The sequence below is a fragment of the Trichosurus vulpecula genome, chromosome 1 (genome assembly GCF_011100635.1).
Source record: "Trichosurus vulpecula isolate mTriVul1 chromosome 1, mTriVul1.pri, whole genome shotgun sequence".
Taxonomy (NCBI): Eukaryota; Metazoa; Chordata; class Mammalia; order Diprotodontia; family Phalangeridae; genus Trichosurus; species Trichosurus vulpecula.
In genome coordinates, this window is record NC_050573.1 from 184246912 (window position 1) to 184270578 (window position 23667).

The 23667-nt window shown below is 40.0% G+C and overlaps 1 protein-coding gene across 5 annotated transcripts in view; it reads right to left on the reverse strand.

Moving 5' to 3' along the window:
- Nucleotides 1–60: 60 nt before the first annotated feature.
- ATXN1 (ataxin 1) overlaps nucleotides 61–23667 on the reverse strand; it is a 528710-nt gene continuing 505103 nt past the window's right edge. For all 5 annotated transcript variants that reach the window (XM_036759715.1, XM_036759701.1, XM_036759708.1 and 2 more), the window contains one exon: nucleotides 61–8248. In XM_036759715.1, coding sequence (XP_036615610.1) covers nucleotides 7718–8248 — 531 coding nt within the window. In that variant the 3' untranslated portion in view covers nucleotides 61–7717. The remainder of the gene's footprint in view (nucleotides 8249–23667) is intronic.

The following is a 23667-nucleotide window of genomic DNA, read 5'->3' on the forward strand; positions in this document are numbered from 1 at the left end:
AAAACAAAGCAGGGATTGCTGGGTTTTCTCTGGGAACCTAACAGAGAGGCAGACACAAGCTTGCAATTGGCACTGTTATTTTATTAGTACGAGTATACTGAAACAATAAACTTGTACTGGTATACAGACAATTTCTTTAAAACAATTTTGTTCAAATTTTGAATCAAACATTGTTTTATTATAATAATGAAATAATTTCTATCTAGAAAACCTGCAAGCACCATCAAAGAAAGGGACCATAAAATTCAATAAACAGACTCGAGTGTATCCTACAAATAGACACACCACGATTAGAAAATAGAATATGAATTCTTCCATTTTTTTAATATTTGTTTTAAAAAAGCTAGTGCAAGTACAATATTTTACACTGGAATTACAGAGAGTATGCACGCATATGGAAAAAAGTTCTCCTGTCACAATAAAAGCTCTTAACTATGTATGCACTTAAAATTTTTTTCTTTTCAATAAGGTGCAAAACATGATTCCCTCCCTAGTTCTCCTTGGTACTGGCCACGTCAGCCCAACAGTGCCCCCAACACAAATCTCCAGTGTCTCTTTTCACTTGGCCCGTGGGAGGCAGAAGATTGGAAGTGTGATGGGACGATGACCCAACATGAAAACATCCAACAGGACAAATCTCAGAGGTGGTTCTGGGCTCAGGATGGATGACCCTGGCTAGAAACGAAGATTCTCTCTTTGTGCCTAAGGCCACGGAAAATACTGACAGGGCTAAGAAAAAGAAAATAAAACTTCCTTTTAGTTGACACTGTAATTTGAGTTCATAATTAGTGGGTAGGGAGTGGGGGTAAGGGGGAATCCCTATTTTAACACTGCAGAAAGTCAGTGTTCATGGAAATAACATATGCTTAAGAACCAAGCAAGTCTATGATCTAAAGTATATAAATATCGAGTTTTCAACATCCATTGACTGTCTATGAGGAATACTCCACTCCTTGACCATAGAATAACTTAAGGGCAGGTAGGTCATCTAAGCTTCAGAGTGGGGGGTGGGAGAAGGGGAGGGCATGAACCTAGACTCTTGGGGTAACTGCTGATTAAAGCCAGCTGACACTTCACGGTTGTTTTCTCCCATGGTACTGTGAAGGACAGTATCTGCTGCAGTGAGTATGACTGTAAACAATGCTTCCAATACAGGCCTGCAGATTAGCCAAGGGAAAGGAGACAGACTCTCTGACCACCCAGAAAGAAAATGAACAAACAAAGAAAAAAGCAAGAAAACTTGGATGAAGTCTTCAATTTATGCTCAGTGGAAGACTTGAGTCCTTTTAGATAACAAGAAAAGTTACTGAAATCCTTAAAGACTGTTATTGTATAGATACTACCTATTGGTCAAATGCACTTAAATGTTAATACAGTTGAGCCATATTTCTGTAAGATTTGGGGATATCACAAAAGGAGCCCCATCTTCTTCTCCCCTCCCCAAAATGCGGCCAGACAGTTAGATACCAGACATAAGGGAGGGGGAAAGATTCTGAATTTTAAGAACTGTGGGTAGGTTTCAATGACCCCCAAAACCACCCCCATTCACTCTACAGCTGTTCAGGTTTCCTGTTGTCCAACCTGATCTTTGGACCAGAACAAAAGGGCTCTTTTCTCAGAAATTGCTCCACATTCCATTTATTTTGGCCTCTGAATCACAAGAATTTAAAAAAAAATCAAATTAAAGTAACCTGTTGCAAGTCAATTGTGGCTTTCAAATTAAAATACATGTCTTTACCACGGCCCCCATTTAAATGAGGTATGAGGGGAGGGTGAGACAAAAGGCCAACTTTTTTTTTTCTAATGAGTCCTTTATTTCTTGGTAGCTAGGATCCTTTGTTACAAACACTTCTTGTTCAATATTATATTCTTTGGATTTGTTGGAACAGGAAGTGCTGAAAATATCAAACATCATCTCAGGAAAAAAAAGGAGTTGCAATGGCTTACAAGTCAAAACTGGGAAGGGTGGGAGGAGTGGAGGGAGAAGCTCTGAGTACTTTCAGTACCGGTACAGGTGGACAGTGGTCTCTCAGCTCAGAAAAGAGTTCCCCCTCCCTCAAATGAGGGACTCATGTGACATAAACATAACATTAAGCATAGTTGTAGTTTAAGAGCCTTTTAAATAGTAACTCCTCCTGGCCATAACCATACAAATCCCATCAGCTAGACACGACAAATTTCTATTTACAAAAAAGGAAAAAAATAACCAACATGTAACTTTTAACCTTTCTCTGCTTTTTTCTTTTAACAAACAAGGTATGAAACTCACTGTTTCAACAGATCCATGTCTTTCAAACACTGAATGAATCGTTTCAACATTCATTTTTCTTTTGTGCAATTTAAAAAAAAAATTACCTGTACTCCTCAATGTGAGTGCTTCAGAAAAGTTTTTCTTAAGCTTTTCAAATTAGGTTTACATTAAAAAAAATATTTCCACAAGGTATAGTGCTACAAGGAAAGATTCTATCAGTAAGGTAACACATCTGAAGCGAGGTCGTCTATGTAAAAGAAATTTTAGCTCTGGAGTAGAGGTGTGCAAGTTGTTTGGAATTTCCCTATCAACAGAAACACAACACTGTCCTTGGAAAATAGAGGAAACCAGCTGAACACAATATTATATCATATGTGCTTTTTTTTATAAAAAAGAAAAAAAATCATTTCTCTATATATCTCTATTACTTGAAGTGTTCTTAAATTTTACATTTCAGAAATTTGGGATTAAACACAAAAAAGGAATTAACAGCCCCCACTCCACTTACAAAAGTATAATTCATTTCCTTTGTTTTTCACATCACCACCAAAGCATTGGGCAGGACTGCAGATTACGCAAGCCCTATTCTTCTTGGGTGCCATTGTAGGTGACACAAGAAAGGAAGCATGAAGGGTTTTAGTAGAGCCTAGGCCATTGTTTGTCCTGTTGCCATTCCCTCCACAGGAGCTGTGACAACTGCCAGATCTTGTGAATAGGGCCTTCTAGCCTAAGAACTCTGGTTCGCCCATCTCTGAAATAACATGGCATTAGTGTCTTAGAAAGCTTTTCAGATTTGCTCTTCACCAAAAGGAATTGATTTTCTTTAGTAGTAGTCATAAGTGTTAACAGGGTATTGTCAATTGTTTCCTTTGAAAAACAAAAACAAACAGACAAAAGAAAAAAACCAAAGTTTTGGCAACAGATTTCTGTAAAGATCAAACTTTGTGCACAGAGTAGATTTTGTGATCTCTAAGAGCTACAGTTCATTCTGAACATGCAGCATTGTATTGCAACCTATGCAGTCTCTAGGAAGTAGTCCACATGATGCAGGAAATCCAAACTCTCCTTGAAATCGAACAACCCTACCCCAGAGCAGACAAAGTGCTGCTTCCGGACACATCAGTGCACCACACACACGCCAGCCCCATCCCTGAGTTAAGAGGTGTGAAAGGTTCCGCAACGTTCCTTGATAGGGGAGACAGAGTAGTGATGCCACTTCCTGTACACGCACATACACAAAAAGTTGACACGATAGGTTCACAATTCAGTTACAACTGGGATCAATAGAAAAAATTGTCCCAGCCCAAATTCAGATGACTTGAGGTGAGATGGTAGGGATAGGGAGAAAAAAAATCAATAGAAAGTCATCATACGAATGAAAATGAAAATGAAATTTGGATTTCCACTAAGAAGGACTTGAGGTAAGTGGCATCGAACTCCATATCCCCCCCACCCCGATGTGGCCCAGACAAACTGAAACAATTCCTAAGTTAAACACTCTAAGGAACAGTCATTTATATATTTAGAAATCCCTAAAAAGAGAGGTTTTTGTTATTATTATTATTAATATTATTATTATTATTATTATGTTTGCCCTGACTAATTTTGTGGTGATTGTGTTCCATTGTAAACGAAAAGGCCTGCTATCAGCTAAAACAAAACAAAATGAAACGAAACAAAAACCCAACTTGGTAAATATTGCAAAGTGGGCATTGTACAGAGAGGTACATGACTGATTCTCTTAAGCTGAATGATACCTAAATATTTCTATGCCTGTAATTGTTATTTTCACTACAGAAAACAAAAAACAAAAAACAACCAAAACTTGTCAGTTCATTGCAATGGGAGCAACAGTCCTGGAAGCCAATGAGCTAAGGCCAACCAGTTTCTGCCAGTTGAAAGGAACACCCGCCCTCCCTCCTCCCCCAATACTAGTGAATCTTCTGCAATAGACGCCCTTGCTGCTGCTACGGAGTAAGTCGCCACTGTCTGGCTTGGATTCCACTGCCAGTAGCTGACAGCATAGGCCTGAAAGGGGCAGAAATGCTTGTGTCTGGACAACAGCCAAGACACACTGGGACCTGCACTCACCCAGAGATATAACTACAGGCATAAGTGAACAGGCAAGGATACCATGTATCCTTTCACTCATGTAAAAGACCATTTGGAAAATGGATTGATTCCTGGTAAAATTTCTGACGAGCCCGTGACATGAATGTCTATTCCCTCCATTTACCCTTTTCATCTATACCACCACTTTTGTTGTCACTGGGGGAACTAGAGCTAAGTCTTTTTTTCTTCCTTCTCCTGGGTCTGGTGGGCATTTTTGTTTTGTTGGTTGTTATTTTTGAAACGTGAAGACAAATAGGACGCTTCTCTAAAAGGCGAAGGGCCTCCTTCTGCCCCTGCGTTGTGCATGCAGTGCTCAGTGACAAGAGCAGGAAGGAAGTAATTTTTTTGAATCTGCCCCATCTCTACAGAAGGTTCTGGGGAAAGAGAGGAAGAATAACCAAATGGTGACAAAAGTCAAAAGAGTATGAAAGATAGCTACCAGCACATTGGTGAATCTATATTGGCACATGAAGTATTGCACATGCTAAAAATAAAATAAAAATAAAGCAAGAGAATCAAACGGGATAACATCGAGAAAGAACCAATTATTCTGTAATTCCTATACCTGAAATAGAAAACACATAAATTACGATTATATTCCTATTGCTCCAAACGGTGTATGTTTTCCCATTTTAGTGTTGAAATCGTTCCATATGTCCAGTAAGTTTGAAAGTTCTTGCTTCTTGGTTCGTCAAAAGGTGTGTGTCTTTCTGAGTACGTGTGAATCAGCATCTATGGTGGTGCTGATGAAAGCTAAGTCTGGACTGTGGCCCCATATTTCTCTTACTATATCAAAGGTTAAAAAGAAAGAAAAAAAGAAGAAAAATGAAATCCATTGAATGGCAAGTGCCCTGAGCAGAGTATATGGAAGATTAAGCAAGTTCTCCGAGCAGAAACATTTAAAAAATACAGCACTAAATAAGCAGTATCACTGCTATTTGCTAACATGCTGAGAGGTTAATAAAATTCAAGAAAAGTTTCAAGCTATTTTAAACTTACTCTGATGTTTTTGGTACACCTCAGAAAATGGTACAAAAAGAATTAGTTCTGGTGTGAGCTAAACTTCAAGTAACAAACAAGAGAGTCAAAGGTTGGGTTGATATTTGAATGTTCTGAAAATTGGAAGTACTGTGTTAAATGGCAGAGGAAACATCTGATGAGAATTTGTTCCATTTGGTTATTACGACTCGAATATAGAAACTGTAAATTTGGTTCCCCCCCACCCCCACCATTGGTACAATTTCTTAAAACCACCATAAAAATACAAACTCAAAACCCAAAATGTTTCAGATTTCTGGGAATGAAAGACTGAAAACTCTGATACCTTTTCCTGTTTTGTACCAAACTTTGAAATCTAGATTTGATTTCAAATGGAAAAGAAGTCATTACTAAAATAATAATAATAATAATAACAATAATAATAATAAAATAAGTTTTCTTTAAAAAAACTTGATCACATATAGAAATGTCTATTATGGAAAACTTTCAATGAATCTGAAGATTTTCAGAGTTGTCCTGCTAAGTCCTGGTTCTTTGTGATAGATGTGATATAAAGATCAAAATGAACTCTGAAAGGAACATAACCTTTATAAAACAGCCTAGAGCTTAGGCAGGTTAGAAAGAAATTGCTACATTTATTTATGCTCTTTCAGCCCCCTCCCTTCCCCGTAACATTATTGGATTAAAAACTGAAGGAACACTACATAAATGATAAACTCAAGATGTGCAAATTGCAAGATTCTTTAAAGTCCATCCTTTAAAAAAAAAACACTGGACAAAAATGAGTATTTTTCCTCTATCCCTTTTCTCTCATTTTCTCTGATTTTCTGTCAGCTCCACATTTTATTCTTTCTCAAGCATCAGAGTTTAAAAGTGCCTCCTTTCAAGTTGCCCATGGTGGACGTTACTGTCACATACTGGTTCATGGTTCACATTCATCCCTTTAAACCATATAAAAACTTTCAACATCTTGCTCATGAAAAACTCTCCCTAACTGTACTAGAGTTGACAGTGTTGGGGGCAGGGAGGGATGGGAAAATAACTTCTCTGTGTGTTTGTTTTTCTTCCCAAACAGATGAAAAGTGAGATACAGTACTATTTGAGTGATAGACCAAGATGCTCGGGAATAAAGTGTGAATAGCATTTTAGGTGCTTAAAGACATTCTGTTCATTTTCCACATACCATTTTATGTGTCACACTGAAATCTGAAAGAGTGGCACCAGGTTGTCCATAATCATGAACTATAAACAGTACTAGAGTCAAAAAGACAAAAGATTTGCCAACTGAAGTGCAAACAGATTCAGTTTGCACTCTGTGAAGGGGCAGGACATATCTACCTCTTAGAAGCAAATGTCCATGGAAAAACCCAGTCTGCTTTTCTAACACTGCACAGAAACTGAGAGCGGGCCTTAGCTGGCAGCCCTAAAGGGAGTACTACCACCCCTTTCTCCATTTCCCCTAGGAGAAAACCTAACTCCCCAACCCAATCTCAACAAAGCAATGCAAGAGGGGGACTAGATTTTTTTTTCATGAAGTTACACCCTTGCAATGTCATTAGCAAAGCAGAAATGGAATCCGCATGTGGCAGTTACTTTATGAAAAATATCAGTGCAGTCAGGCCCCATGGGGGAAAATACATGTTTATATATAGATATATATTTATTGGATTAAAAGTCATTTTCATTGTAAAATAAGTTGAAGAGAAATGTGATTTTAAACTATTTGCTTCCTGCCTGATGCCTCTTGAAGATGCCTTAAAGCTGGGTTCCTAATGTTGATTTTGTGTGTGAGGACCTCATAATGACAATTGCGATGGAGCTGTAATCTCATGCTGTGAGTGAGAGAGACAGAGAGAGGCAGAGAGAAAGAGAGAACCACTTACATCTGCATCCATACACATGCGCGCACGCGTGTGCACACACATACACACACACACACACACACACACACAGGCACGCACTCTCACACACTCACTCTGATTCTTCCATTCCAATTCCCTTTCTGTGGCCTCATGAGAAAGAATCAGCAGAAGTCAGCTGGACACCAGGTGTTTCTGCACTGTCAGAAAAAAGGCAGGAGCCAGGACGCCATGTTGGTTTCCATTAAATGTATGCATGGAGCCTAGACAGCCCCTGCCTCAGCTCCCAACCAACCTAATCACTGACAAACGCTTGTGGAAAAAAAAATATGCACCAGTCTCCTGCATAATACCAGCTGCAACTATAACAACAAGGTTATAACATAAACCTAAAATAAGATGATAACATGTAAATACTGGGTTATTTAGCCTACAGTACAGTAATCTGGATAAAAAGGACAAGGGATAGCCTAATTTCCTTTCCCCCAAAGCGCCTTTACTTGCCTACATTAGATCGACCTTCAATGCAAATCTTAACCTCCTGAGGAATAAAAGAAGGCTTGGGAAGAGTCAAAGGCGGCTCCTCATCTGATTTCTCTAGTTTCCGTGTCTCCGGTGCAGACCACCTCCTCTTCCTCGTGGCCACGGGCTTGCTGGGTTCTGTTTTGGTGAGCAAGGGTGCTGCAGGCAATCCTATTTTGTCTGGAAACTTTAGTTCACCGTTCTCTGCTAGCATCTGTGAAGTTCCCTGATTAATCCCATTTTCCTGCTCAGCATACCTGTGTCTACTTCCTACTAGACTGTCATTCTTTGAGTGCTTCAGCAAGATGCTGGCTGAGTCCATGGCCTGGCCCTTTTTAACAGAGCCATTCTTCAGGTTTTTGAGGGTGAGCGAGATGCAGACATCCCCGACTGAGAGTTTGGAACATGGTAAATCAAAGAGCTGGCTGGTTCTCTCAGGGCAGCATGATGACCAGCCTTGTCCAAATACAAAAAAAGGATATTCTACCAAGACTTCAACGCTGACCTGTGGAAACAGAAGACAGAGAAGACAGAAGAGAGGGGGAGGAAAAGAAGAAAAAGAAGGAAAAGGAGAAAAAAAGGAAAAAATACTATGAAAAGGTTTGGTTTTCAGTCATGAACATGAGGTATAACTTCAGTTTGCTAGCCACCCAAAAAAATCAGAAATGAATACTGTATAATTACGTACTTACCAGATCCAGTTATAGCAGAAAACAGTAACAAAATTGTGCATTCTAAAAGGCTACTCAACACCTCTAATGGTGACTCACTGGCCATTACCATTATTACATTTTGAAATGAATCCATTAGCAAGTATTTAATGGGTTCATACTATGTTCTTAGCCCTGTGCTAGGCACTATGGGGATTTGTGAAAATAATATAAGAGGTGGTTTCAGTTGTTAAGGAAAGCATATATTAGTTAAAGATACACGGCTAATAACATGAAACGATTAGAAAATAATCTGTGAGTACATGGACGAGCTGTGATTCCTTCAGAGTGAGGAGTTCCAAGTATGGCAGCTCCCATAACCAAGGCAGATCACACATCATCTTTGATTTAGTTAAGTGCTAGGGAACTGCTTAAGGCACATAAAGGTTAAAAATGACTTGCCCAGGGTCACAAAGCTAGAGAGTGTCAGAGACAGGAGATGAACTCAGATCTTCCTAATTCCAAGCCCCGCTCACTATGCCTTACCACCTCTAGAAGACTGACTATATTTCGGGCCTAGGTGGAGTATTATAGTTAATGTATTGTCAAAGAAGGCTTCCTGAAGTGGGTGGACCTTGAAGCAGGTATAGGATTTGGAGTAGCCGAGGGGAAAGAAGGGACCATTCTAAATAGAGACTATGGTGGTGTCTAGGCAAATGAAACATTAATTTACTCTGTCAGATCAACCCATTTATAATGTAGAACTACAACACAACATTTCTCTTCATTTGATTGCTCATAGAGAGACAGAACTTAGGTGCTGGGAACAGGCAAACAAAACATTGCTGCTGACAGCAATGCTTAGTAGAGGCAGGAATGTGGACTGAAGGTATGGAGGTTGATGACTGTAGCTTCTTCACCTGGCCCTAACTTCACTCGCATGCTAATCAAAGAGGCTTTTGTTATTGGGGCTTACACAGGCACCCCAGCTTCTACTGAACTCTTGGTTTTTGGTTTTGTTTGAAGTGGAGTTCCAGAAAAAGGGCTTCTGAGACTCAGTGCAGGGGAGTGATAACGGTTGTGATGAAGTTATAAGGAACTTCCTAAACCCTAAGTCACATAATTATCTGAGACTAGACACTTGGTAACAATATCAGAAATAGGGTGTTTAAAGAATAATCTTAGTCTGAGGCATTTTGGTTTTTGTTTTGTTTTTGCTGGCTTTTGTTAGCTTTCTTTGGTTAGGTGTTGGGAACCATAGCCTCATCTACTAAGAGAGTGGCTAGCCTGTACTTGTCAGAGAAAGGCTTTCTAATACCACGCCTTGGGAGATGGATGCAGAGAGCACCTCAGAGCTTAGAGTGTCTAGGAGATACCAGAAGAGACAATGTAATACATATTCGAGAACATCATCAGACAACATTCCCAGTTCCACAGTGTTAGAGGTCTGACTTACCTCAGCTACACATACACCTTGGCCACCTGTTTTTTATATGTACGGATGCTGGGACAGTTAAGTCAGCTTCCCTCCCAACATCCTCTTTGCCATGCAAATGAATTTGGACCCAGTTAAAAGTATGGAGCCAAGAAGAGGGTGTGGTCTCTCTACATTGATATATTAAAGAAGTGAAACTAGGATAATGAGGGCATGCTTTTCTACTTACCACCTTTTTACTTTATAATAAAAATCTTTCACTTTAATCCTAGCCATGTCTTGTGATAGTCTCACTCATCCCTTTCCCACAACTATATTTTCTGTTCAGGTATTTTTCCATGTTCTAGAGATGGCCATTTCCTCTTAGTCATCTGCCTTAGCACCTGCCTTTTATTTCTTTGGAGTCTTACTTATTTCCAGCTGTTCTTTCAACACATACCCTTTCTGTAGGCTTTCTAGATTGTAGATCAGGTTGTCATAAATAAACAACAAGAAGTCCTCTTTTGGTTGAACGGCCCATTGGGAAAAACTATATCCCCTCACAAATTTTCCTTGTCCTCACTACTCTGTATTTTTCATTCAGGGAAGGGGAAGAGATTTTTCCCTTTGCAAAGTAGGACAGTGTAGTGATGTGCCTGGAGGAGACAAAAGAAGATAATGGGCTGGACATCCTTATTTCTTGTGCAAATTATCTATCTCAACGCAACCATTTTTTGGTGGGGATGGGGTGGGGGGCGTGGGGTTCATCTTTATCTGTTGCTTTTAGTTTATTGGCCCAGTGCACTGAGGCCCTGTTCTCTCTGTTTTGTACTAGGAGGTGTCTGAATAATAAATGATTGGATTAAAACATCTGTAGGAGGACAAGTGGTTGTGTGCATCAGTGGCCTGGAAGCCGCTGATTTCTCTGGAATATTTAATCTCTTCAAAGTAATGTTATACATGAAAGAAAAAAAAAGACCAATGTAGCCATCTAAAGACACTAACAAGAAGCACATGCACTTTGTTACAATCTGCATTTCTGGTCTGTATAAATACGAAATATGTATTTGTAAATCAGTGTGGCAAATCTGGTTTATAAATTATTTTCCTTGTCAGGTTTCTATAAGTCTCATTAGGATGGAGTTTCTCTGAAGCTTTCATATCAGAATATGTTGTCTGTCATTCTAACAGGTGGAATATAATTTTTTTTTGTTTTTTTTTTTGGCAGGGAAATTGGGGTTAAGTGACTTGCCCAAGGTCACACAGCTAGTACATGTGTCAAGTGTCTTGAGGCCGGATTTGAACTCAGGTCCTCCTGACTCCAGGGCCAGTGCTCTACTCACTGCGCCACCTAGCTGCCCCTAAGAGGTGGAATATAGATGAAGCACTTTCATCAATTACTTCCCAAATTATTTCTGAGGTAGTATTACAAGTCAGAAGACTTGTAGCTTTTTGTTCCTTCCCATAACAAAACTCAAATAGAGAGTGGTAAGGGGAGAAGTTTTGATGACTTTTCAGAGCTCAAAAAAGCCTACTTTTAAGAAGGAGCGTGGAGGAGAGAGGAAAGGGGAAGAAGGGTGATAAAGACCACGGTTGAAATACATTAAATCTGTTGATATTAATGTCTTATTTATGTTTCGATAGTGGATGAGAGAAAACCTTTTTTTCCACTTCAAAGGACTGTCTTTTATTTCTCATTCAAAATTCTGGACATCTCATTCTGAAGGTATTCCTATGGCCCTGGAAAATTGGGTACTCTGACTCTACTGTTATAGAAGCTTAAGGTTAGATTTTACCTTCGCCAAGGTCAAACATTCATATATGCAGTCAGCCAATAAGCATTTATCAGGCTCTTACTCCATGCCAGGCACTGGGGATACAACCAAAGCAAAAATGTGGCTCTGCCCACAAGGAGGAGACAACATGCAAACAGCTATGTACAGACAAGATATATACAATCTTGGTGGAAGGCTTTAGTGGGTAAATGGAGGAAGCAGGAGGGGTCAAGAATGGCATCCAGCAGAAGGTGAGAGTGCAGCTGAATCTTAAAATATAGGAAGGACACAAGCATTTATTAGGCACCTACTATGTGCCAAGCTCTGTGCTAAGCACTTTATGACTATCTCATTTGATCCCCACAACAACCCTGGGATGTAGGGGCTATTATTATCCCCACTTTGCAGTTGAGGAAACTGAGGTTAAGTGACTTGCCCAAGGTTACAGGGCTAATAAGTGTCGGAGGCTGGATTGGAACTTAGACATTCCTCACTCTGCCCAGCACTTTATCTAATAAGTTTCCGAACTTGTAATGGAAAGAAGGTAGTAAGGGAAACAATTATATAAATAGGAAAAGTATGGGAAGTCCAGGCATGCAGATAGTTCAAAGACCTGGAGTCAAGAGATAGGAGTATTATGTGCAAGGAACAGCAAGCAGGTAGGCAGGTATGCCTGGATCATTGAATAGGTGGAGGGGAACAAAGTATGAGAAAACAGAAAAGCTAGGAAGGGGTGAGGTTGTTAAGGGCTCTAAATGCCAAAAAGATTAGCAGGGAGACCAGCCAGAAAGCTACTATTATAGTCCAGGTGGGAGGTAATGAAAACCTACACTAGGGTGGTGGCTTTGTGAGTGTGGAGAAGTAGACAGTTAGAAGAGATGCCATGAAGGTAGAAATAACAAGACACAGTAACACAGTAAATATGTGGAGTGGGCATGAGAGATGAGTTGATGGTGGCACTGAGGTTAAGAGCCTTGGTGACCAGGAGGATGGCGGTCCACTCAACAGTAATGGAGAAATTCAGAAGATGAGAGCATTTTGGGGAAAAGATAATGGGCTCTGCTTTAGACATGTAGAGTTTGGGATGCCTGCAGGATATCCAGTTCAAAATGTCCAAAAAAGAGTTGGTACTGGCAACATGTTGCTAAGGAGAAAGGTTAGGGTTAGATATCTAAGGTGGGATCATCTGCATAGAGATGATACATGATCTCGTGGGAGCTCTCACTAAGTGAGATCATTAGAGGAAAAGAGAACCATGAAAACGTAGGAGGAGAGAGTATATGTGAGAGGAGGGTGGCCAAGAGGGTCAAAGGCTGTGGAGAGGACGAAGTAGATGAGGCTTAGGAAAAGGCCACTCACTTGGTTTGGCAAGTAAGAAATTGCTGGCAGCTTTCAAGACAATAGTTTCAGTCAAATTAGGGGTTGGAGCCTGATTGTAAGTGGTTCAGATTTGAGTGAGGGGAAAGGCATGGATTATAAACGGCTTTCTCAGGGAGTTTAGCTGATAAGGAGATGAGAGATATGAGACAGAACAACCTGTAGCTCAACAGAAATTCCCTCTAGAAAAACCACAGAGACAGTATAATGGACTGTAATGGACACAGGTGTTAGATGTGAAGTGAGACAACCTATGTTTGAATCCCCTTTCTGCTACTTCCTAGCTGTGTGACTTTCGGCAAAGTCACTCGCCCTACATTTCTTCATTTGAAAAATGAGAGGGTTGCACTAGTAGCCTTCTGTAGCCTCTTCCAGCCCTCTATCTATGACCCTATGAACTTGGACATGCAATCATTTAGGCTTTCCCTGAAGACAGGGATCCCATTCTCGTTTTGAACAGGTCTGTTTTTCCTTATATCAAGTAGGAATCTCCTATTCTGCAATTTATACCTACTTCCTTTTTAGGAAGATAGTTTGATTAGTATAGCAAGTTGAACTGCATTACTCATTCTGAATGTCATCACCTTTCCCTCTACCCCCTCCTCTAGCAGTAAAAGGGCCTGAAATATCATGATAACTATTTAAAGTCTCTGGTTTTTTTTTCCCATGTGAATTTTACCTAAAATGTTTCCCCCTTCCATGTCAATTAAAATCTTCTTGTACATTTCGAACATTTTAAAACATTCATAAATAATAAATTTGTATTTCAAAATTGAGCTCACCATCAGATTTTTTAAACATCCTGAATGTGGATTTAACATAAGAAAGTATATCTCACCGAAAGCAATTTCCAAAAGGACATGAATGCTACATCCTGTTCTCTAGGAATTCTAAACTTCAAAAACTACTGTTAGTTATAATAGCCATTTTCTATTGAACAGAGATTATGTAATGATGCCATTACTTTTGAAGATAGGAAGCATGTACATTATTATTTTTAGCTGCTAAAGTCTTCACCATGGCACTCCCCCCCCCCGCGCCATAGCTTAATAACTACCTAATGACAAGTTGTTGATTGTGATACTAGGTTTTGTGTTTTCAAATCAATTCAACAAATACTTATTGAGTGCGTACTATAGGCAAATCACTTCGGGAAAACAGAAGAGATGTAGAAGACATAGTCCTTGCCCTGGGGGACAGTCATACATACATGATACAATACACCCCAACAAACATTTACTACAGATAACAGGCATTATTACAGACAAAAGGTATTATAGGATTATATGCCCAAATGAATGTCAACAACAAATGCTACGGCAGTATGGGTCAATCAGTACTGGAAAGTTCATGGAACAAGGGCTTCGGCTAGACCTTGAAGGATGGAGTAGGACTTCTGTAGTAAGAAGGGAGGGGAAAGGACAACAAGAATGGGGAGGGGACATAAAATAAGAAATGCAGGCATGAGAATAGTATGTGTTTTGGGAAAGGTTTAGAAAATGATGACATAAATATGTAGCATTACAAAAATCTTTATACAAGTAAAGCCCAATTTGCCTGGTTCTGATTTGTCTATCAAGTCAAAACAGCTCGTATAATGGAAAAGGAGTTGGATATGGAGTCAATCATAAAACCTGGGTTTGAATACTGGTTTTTCCTCTTATTGTCTGGGTGACGCTGAGCAAGACACTTTGACCTCTCTGGATCTTTGTTTCCTCATCTGTAAAATGAATCATTTGGACTAGCTGATCTGTAAGGTCCCTTCCAGATCGAAAATCTCTGATCCTACTCTTTGGTGAGAGGGGGGACCAGAATAGCTTAGCTTCTATCTTGCCATTTCTTCTTAAGGTCCTCCAAGCCTTACTGTAGGTCCTACCTCCATGCCTTCCCTCTGCAGAACCTTTCCTTCCTTATCCCATGATGTCATGTAACCTACCGACATAACATTAGGACTCCTGGGCCTTGCCATCTGCCCTGCAACTGAACCCTTAGGGCTTCTAGGGCTTTCCTCTCCAAACGGAAGCTGAACTTTCTTGTATGCATTGTCTCCTCCAATTAAAGTGTGAACTCCTTAAAAGCAAGGGCTCGCTCACTGTTTGTCTTCATCTCTAGCGCTTAAAAATATAAATATTTATTAATTTTTTTTCACTCACTGATTCATTCATTCATTTGGTGCTTAGTCTGAAAATACAGGAAGATCACAATTATATCTATTTGCCACTAGAGGGAGATGTTCAAATGATAGGTCAGAAGCATAGGGTACATTTCTGTTTAAGTAGCCCATCAACCTTCTTGGCCCACTACTACTGGCTCTATTTAACTTACCTTGATTCATTCTAAATCAACAGAATCTACAGTTCCTTCCTGCTATATCTACATCATCTCAATGAAGAGTTTTGAAAGTAGAGGATGTTAAAGTCCCTTGTGGGCAAGAAGTTCACCCAAGAAAGACCACATTTCTTGGCCATAAGTCTACTGCTCCACTTCTCTCTTCCAGTTAGTAACATCTGTGAGATAATGAGCTATGATTTTATTGATTAAATTTTAGTTACTTCCTATTTATATCAGTGGCTGCTATGTTCCTTCTTTTTACTTAAGCTACTGCACATTTTAAGTCTCTAATATTTCACTTGACTAAAACCTGATGAATAAAAGAGAAGCAAGGTAACACAAAGATTAAGTTGGCTTCATTTTTCAACCCTTGGCCTAATTTCCTACTCTTTCCTCTCCCATCTCTAACACACATACATTCTCTCTAGAGAATTGTCTCATTCTCTCATTCTCTCTCTCTCTCTGTCTCTCTCTTTCTCGCTCTTTTTCTCTCTCTCTCGGTCTTGCAACAGTAAAGGCAAAGTGAAAAATCCTTTTTTGGTAGTTTTTACATCAAGATCCAAATGCATCTATTCCCAAACCATCCTTTTTATCAAATCTATATCACCCTGATCGTCCTCATAACTACTCACTCTCTCCTCTAAGTCTATTATTTCTTAGCCTAATGAAACCTGAAGCTAGAAACTCAGCTGAAAATGATCCTAAAGATCATCTAATCCTATCTCCTCATTTTACAGATGAGGAGACTGAGGTTCAGGTAGATTAGGTGACTTTTTCAATGCCACACATGTATTAAATGGCAGAGCTATGATTTGAACAGACTCCCTGGAATGGGAGTTAGAAGATTTAGTTAGATTCAAATAACAGCTCTATCATTTACTGCCTAGGCAACTTTGGGGAAGTCACTTAACATCATTGGGCTGTTCCCTCAATTCCCTCAATGTGAAAAATAAATGGAGTTGCACTAGATTATATCTCAGGTCTCCTTGTGTTCTAATTCTATAATCCCAGGTGACTTTCCCTCTGCCAAACTTCCTCTCCCTGTTGCTGGTGTTTTTTGTAATAAAGCAATCTTCTTTCCCCAACCTACCAAAACGCCTAGCTGCATCACCAGTTCATGCTTTCATGCATGAGAAAAACACCAGAGTGGGAAGGAAACTCTTACCTGATGATATCTAAAGAAGACCTAATTATATATCATCTACCTGGCTGGCTGGTAAGTCACCTTCTATGCAATTTCCTAAATTCAGTGTGTGCACAATCAATCAAGTCAACCAGGAGGTATTAAGCACCCACTCTCTCTGTGTGTGTGTGTGTGTGTGTGTGTCTGTGTGTGTGTGTGTATGTGTGTGTCTGTGTGTGTGTTTTGGAGGAGGGAGAGGAAAAGGGCCAGGCCCTGGGGAGTACAGAACCGCATAGAAAAAAAAAACTAGTCAATATCTACTGCATCCAAACAGCTCTACATATACACACATATATTTATATTTTGTTTGATTGTATATTTCAGCCTTAGATTAATCTATGTGTACATACACACATATGTACACATCACCAGAAACAAGATGCGGAGAAAACAAAACGTCTGTTGTTAAAATATGTCTCCCTTTTCCCTACCAAGAGGGCCATGTTTTCACAAATGGGAAGGGCATCTGTTTTGTGCTCAGTGCTCTTCAAAAGAGAAAAATCCTGCCTAGAGCAAGGGAGCAAAGAAGCCTCTCTAAGGCCGGGCCACAGGGCAGGCATCCTCCTTTCAGGTTTTGATTTTGCCTTGGGGAGGCTGTGAAATTGAAACCTGCTCATCTGGGTTCCATTGATACTATTTCATCTTGTTTATACCTGTAGAGAAGAGCCCACTTCTCTTTTAAGTCTTAAGCATCCTTTTGAAACCAATAAAACCAGAAAATCCTGTGTCAATGGTGAAGGGGATGAGAGATATCTATTTATTTCAGTATTTAGAAATCATTAATAAAAACAGTCAAAACTTTTCTGTGGAGTATGAGAATATCTGTGAGTGTTTCTATTTAAGTAACTTAATCATGCTAATTCTAAGTCTGACTCAGTGTTTGCTGGAAGTCTTTCAGGTTGTTCGGCAAACCCATGCCCTGGTGGGCACCCACATAATGCTAACAAACCATGCTGTAAACACAAACTTTAAATGAAAAGTCCACCAGGATGAGGCATACACACTACAGCCGCTCTACTCGCACAGAGCTTTGATGGTGACACGGCATGCACATCAGGACCTTAAGTGCTGGCTTCCCTGACACGCTTCATGTGACAAATGAGGAGGTGTAGATGAAAAGGGGTTGTGACATAACAGTTTTTCACTGGACCAAAACATGCATTCCAGTGGGCCTGGGGGTCTACAGAGTTTCCACAAAGGCCTGACACCTAAAGAAAGCAGCGGTAAAAATTCAGTCAAGAAACATGCACATTAAAAGAAAAATCATGCTCACTTCTCTACTCCACTAAATTGTTATAGATATTTAACATGAGGACCAGCTTCAGTAGAAGAGCAAAACAATATAAAAACACTGGCCTTGGAGTCAGAGGACTTTGATTCAAATCCTCTTTCTGACACTATCTCTGACCTTGGATAAATTACTTAAACTTTGGATCTGTTTCTTCATCTGTACAATGATGAGTTTAGACCAGATGACCTCTGAGGTTCCTTCCATCGCTAGATCTGCGATCCCACAGACAGAAAAACACTTGTGATTATAACTCTTCTCCTTACTGTCCGCATGAGGATGCTGACAAGGACAGACACAACTATCACCAGAGGTTAAGCAACACCCCTCACCAGCGCTAAGTGCACTGCTGCCTCACACAGTAGGTGAACACTCCACATTCCTTGATCTGAAGCCTGGTTGGTATATTTCAAGGTTGGCAAACAGAGGCATGTTGGCGGCTAAAAGACTGTGTGGGCTTATATGCTGTTTGCATTAAGTCTCCAGTTATTTTTAGGTGCCAGCTAATCCATGAAATGCATAAAGCTGCCACTGATGACTCATAGTCCACAGCAGTCAAATTGAAAAAAAAAATAGTGGAGTAGAATAAAAGCCATTGGTAGACATGTGGTGCTTTAGGATACCAAGAGCAGTGCCCCCACACTCCCCAACACACACACACACACACACACACACACACACACACAGAAAAGAGAGGACAAGAGCCTGGGATATATTAAGCAGCATCAGGTAAAGGAAACAGTTATTTACTGAGGATCTAGGAAGCAACAGACAGGCGTTGTGATACATATAGTATTTACAAAAGGATCATTGAGAAGAATCTGCTTCCCCAAAGCATTTTATAATTATTGAATACAATTCTACTGAGCAAAGTTTTTTTTTTAATATTCTTCAGAAATACTGCACTTGCGTGTGTGTGTGTGTGTGTGTGTGTGTGTGTGTGTGTGTGTGTGTGTGAATGATAGTGAAAGGAGGCTAATTAGTAGTCAAGACAAAGAATCCCCTGGTCTTTGTATGGGAGCAAAGGAGAAGTAGCCAGTCACAGGCCCTTCTGTGGGTGGCCAGATCTTCCTGGAAGAAGCAGGAATACACTTGGCCAGTTTCTGCTTGGGTCTTTTCATTTGTTCAGGGTGAGACACCTACATCCCTGGCCTAAAGATTAGTTCTGATCGGGTGTTTTACTGCTCACAGTCTTTTACTGTGAAGATTCTTTGGGGGCATGCATAGGTTATACTAGAACAGCTGCTGATGTCCCTTTCAAGTTTAAGTTCCATGATTCTGTTAAAAAATTAATGCAGAGAGGCAGTATATTGTATTGTATAGAGCAATGGACCTAGAGTCACAAAAAACCTGGGTTAAAATCTTGCCTCAGACACTTATCATGAGCAAGTCCTTTAACCTCTCTGGGTCTCAGGTTCTTCATCTGTAAAAGGAGGCTGGACTTGGCATTTCCAAAGAGGTCTTTTCCAGCTCTAAATCTATGATCCCACAGCATATTGTCCCAAAAGTTAAATGCATGGAGATAGGAAAGGTGTTTTTTTTTAAATTCTGCTTTCTTCATTCAAATGTTACTTTTTGGTACAGCATCCACACAGTGTCATGAAGCCACTGAAAAGTATTCTGTACTTTTGTTATTTTTCCATGGGGTTATTTGACATGGCAGAGTGAGAACGGAAATCTAGGCTCTAAAAGCCCCTACCCATTGGGGTTTCTTCTCTTTATGATTTTCATAGGAAATTTCATAGGAAATTCAAAGGAAATTTCAGTTTCCTTTCCTTTAACGTGTATACATGTGTATCCTAAAGCTGCTTGGTCACTTATCATTATAAACTACTTGAATATAAGAAAGTTAAAAATCTACTGTGCTTTTAAGATAAATTAAGCCTTCTCTGTCAGTATTTTGGTACAAAACTACCTTTCCTTCAAGAGGCTTAGACTGAAGGACACAGACACCATAATGATTCTTCTGAACCTCATTTTTCCCAGCACATTTCCCCAACCTCTGGGTCAACCTTACCCAATGTGGAAGAAGCCACTTTGTGATGCTTACCCCTTCTCTTCCAGGCTGCAGCTGTTTCAACTGGTGATCCTCTAGCCCAAGGGATGGAGGCTGCTATACAACACAGATCTGTGCATTAGGGGTATCACAGTAGGCAATGATTCACAAGGGAAGCAGCACACTGGATCACTCACCCACCACAAAAGGCCTCCTAGCTCTGAGTGGTGGGTAGCTCATGCCACTGATTGCCTGTCATTCTAGGAAGAGTGTGCCCTGACCCTGTGACCAGAATGATTAGTGAATGCCCAGTGATTACAAAAAGGCTGAGTGAATGCCTACAATGTCTGGCAGTGGACAATGACTAAAACTTTCTTTTGTTTCTCCTGTTCTGAAGAATAATGAACAGTGAGAAACAACAAAGGCTTGCAAAGGGAGAAGGAATTGTGTGGATGGAGGAATACTGTGCCGGGAATGGTGAAACATCAGAGACTGTAGTGAATGTGTGAAGGTTTTTTTTGGGGGGGGTTGGGGTTTGCTATACTGCAGTGCTGGATCTTCATCTGGAGACAACATTTTACAGCATCTCTCCACAGCAATAATTAAAAACTTGACTCCTTAAAAATAAAATAAGCCCACACTTTTATACAGGATGGGTTTGGTTTCCCCTGCATGGGTTAAACTAACATGTTGTTCAGTCATTTCAGTCTTGCCTGACTCTTCGTGGCTCTATTTGGTGTTTTTGTGGCAAAGATACTGGAATGGTTTGCCATTTCCTCCTCTAGGTAATTTTATAGATGAGGAAACTGAGACAAACAGGGCTAAATGACTTACCCAGGGTCACATGGATAGTAAATGACTTAGGCCAGATGTGAACTCAGGAAGATGAGTCTTCCTGACTCAAGGCTCAGCACTCTATCCATTACATCACCTTGATACCCTAATCTAACATGAAGGCAGGACAATAGTAGTTGCCCATTTTTCCCCCAAGGTAATTTGTGGTGATGGTCAAAGTTGTTAAAAACTACAAAGGGCTTTTATGACAGGAAGAGAAGCACAGAAAGCCAGAGCTTGAAGGGCCTGGGTCTGGCCCTTCTGCTAAGGATTTGATCCTGGGGTGCCTGATCAGCAATGTTTCAAACCTTCTTGGATGACACATGTTGTTAATGACCTCTTCCCCCAGGCTCTATGCCTATGTACTCCTCTTATTTATGTACTTATAAGATGTCATTTTATGTTAAAATTATTTCTGTATGTGTCATATCGCACTCTGAGGCTCTAAGTCCCATGAGGATAAAATCTCTTATTTAAACTGTCTATCTCCCACTGGAGATATTGCAACAGATCAATCCATCTGTTGGACTGAAATGAAAATATAAAATAAGGAAGGATAAAGCTTAGAGAAATGTATTGATTTGTCCAATGTCACAATGCTAGTAATTCTCAGAGCTGAGAGTAGAGCCCACATCTGTCAACTTATAAGTCAGTGCCAAACCCTGCTTTTGTAATCAAAGAGCTAAAGAACATAGGAAAGATGTATTGGACAGCAGCCCAACAATCATTATGCACATAAGAATGAAAAAATAAAGATACACAGAATAATAAAGGTAGGAATTTTGAAGATAAATATTTTGGAACTTTTCCTTTTTTTGAGGATTTAGGTATAAGATCATAATTCTATTCACCTCTGACCACTCCTTCCCCTTATTCCCACAAAAAGCAAAACACAATAAAACATTGCAATTCTGATAATTGACCTAAATAATGTCCTGTGGTTGGAAGCACTGTCAATTTTTTACCCACTGCGATGAAATGGATTCCTCAGGCGTGGGGAAGAAAATCCATACTGAGGGACACCACAGAGCTGGACAGGGACTCCCACAGCATAAAAGCTAAATTAAGCCCACAGATTAGTCATACTTCGATGTGACTTTCTCTGCGGACTTTGGAGCCATCTCTTGTGAGAAACACAGCTGGTGAAGTATTTTAGCTGTGATGATGTAAGCCTGATTCTGATACGGCTCTCAGGAAGGTGACAAATCGTTTGTGGAGTTGATGCCTTGCAATTCTGTTCTTACCGCATGGAATCCAAGACACCCCTTTTAGCAGTGCACATCATGTTCATCCCTTCTATGTAGAAGATTTTCCCAGCATGCACTGAGACAACACAGGGGGCCGTGCTGACAGATCTGTGAACAAGATTCCACACAAATCTACCTGCTAATTTTCACCTCTGCAGAGTGACTAGTGGTCTGGCTACAATGAAAGAAATGAGAGCAAGAACGTGACTACATGTGGAAGCTGATTTCTCTGTCTCTTATGTTCTCATTTTGAAGAGTGCTGGATAGGGAAAATATAAACAGATATTTCTTCACTAAGAGCTGCCTAGTGGATCATGAAGCCTGAAAAGGAATGTGAAGGTTACATAGTTTACATGTTACTGATGCCATTGGGGATTTAGAGTGTAAATACCAAGTAACTAACTCTGCTTCCCCTTTCTTCTGTTTCTTAAAGGAATTCTGTCAAGGCACATATTTTAAGAAGGATTTCCTTTGCAAAGTCACTACTGGTAAACCCATAGTGATAGAGAGTTGGCCATGGGGGCAGGAAGACCTGGGACCATGTCCTGCCTCTGACGTAGACTAGCTGAGTGACCCTAGGCAAGTGAGTTAACTTCTGGGTGCCCCCAGGCAACTCTCTAAGATGGTAAGTCACGAACAAGTTGCTAATATGAATTGGAGAGAGTTTCTACCCTAGGAGTTCCCCAGAGATGGAACTACAGTTCTTGGAACTCAAAAATTTAAAAAAAAATTAAATTAACAATGCCAGGAAAAACCCAATTCAATCTTCATTTAAAAGAGAGTTGTGTGTTAACTCTACAGGTCTAGCTCAGGCAGTGAACCAAGAGGTGCCCTATTAAGAGTTACTTGTGCTACACTGTCATCTTTTTAAAACTTTATTTTGACCCCTTAAGAGGAGGCAAGTAATAAGATGGAGAATGGTGTTAAAATCTGGAGAAATTAATGTTTGCTTATTGTTGTTTTAAAAGAAAAAGATAATTAAAATGTTTTTTTTTACATTTTTGAAAAGATTTGAACTTTTCAAGATCTCCCTAAGTATCATTATAGGCAGGCGCAGCTAGGTGGCACAGTGGATAGGCCTGGAATCAGGAAGACTCATCTTCATGAGTTCAAATTTGGCCTCAGACACTTACTAATTGTGTGACCCTGAGCAAACTGCTTAACCCTGGTTGCCTCAAATGAGCTAGAGAAGGAAATGGCAAAGAAAATCACAAGATGGGGCCATGAAGAGTCAGACACAACTCAACAACAACATCTCACAGGCATCATGCGGAAAGAGATTTGTAACACAGAGACAAGATTTTGGATGGTTACGGGGCCTGGAATTCTTAGCAATAGATGGGATATCCCTTAAAATCATAAGGCCACCACTTTGGGTCATTCATGTAACACTTCTGGAAAACATATTATAAAATGATCATCCCCCCCCCACCCCAATCGTCTTGATTTTTTCCTTCAAAGAAACACATACAGACATATCAATTCAAACCCAGCACAATGTATAAGCCCTGACTTTTCAACATACGAACTCTATTCCTTTTAAATCACTTTCCCCTTAAGATCTGAATGGGATTCTGTACCATTTTGGTGGCTTCAAAGTATACAATGGAAACACTCCAAGAAGATTCTTTGATTTCTAATTATGGAAATTCAAAGCCTTGACCAAATCAAATCCATTCGACCTAACAACTGACTGAAAGCAACCTGAACAAGGGCACTGCTGTTCATTACAAATGAGCTCTGGAAATAAATGATTTCAAAGGATTTAGGGGATAGGTAGGAAAGGGAAGGAATGCAAGGAAACCAGGAAGGGAAGGACACATTTTGGC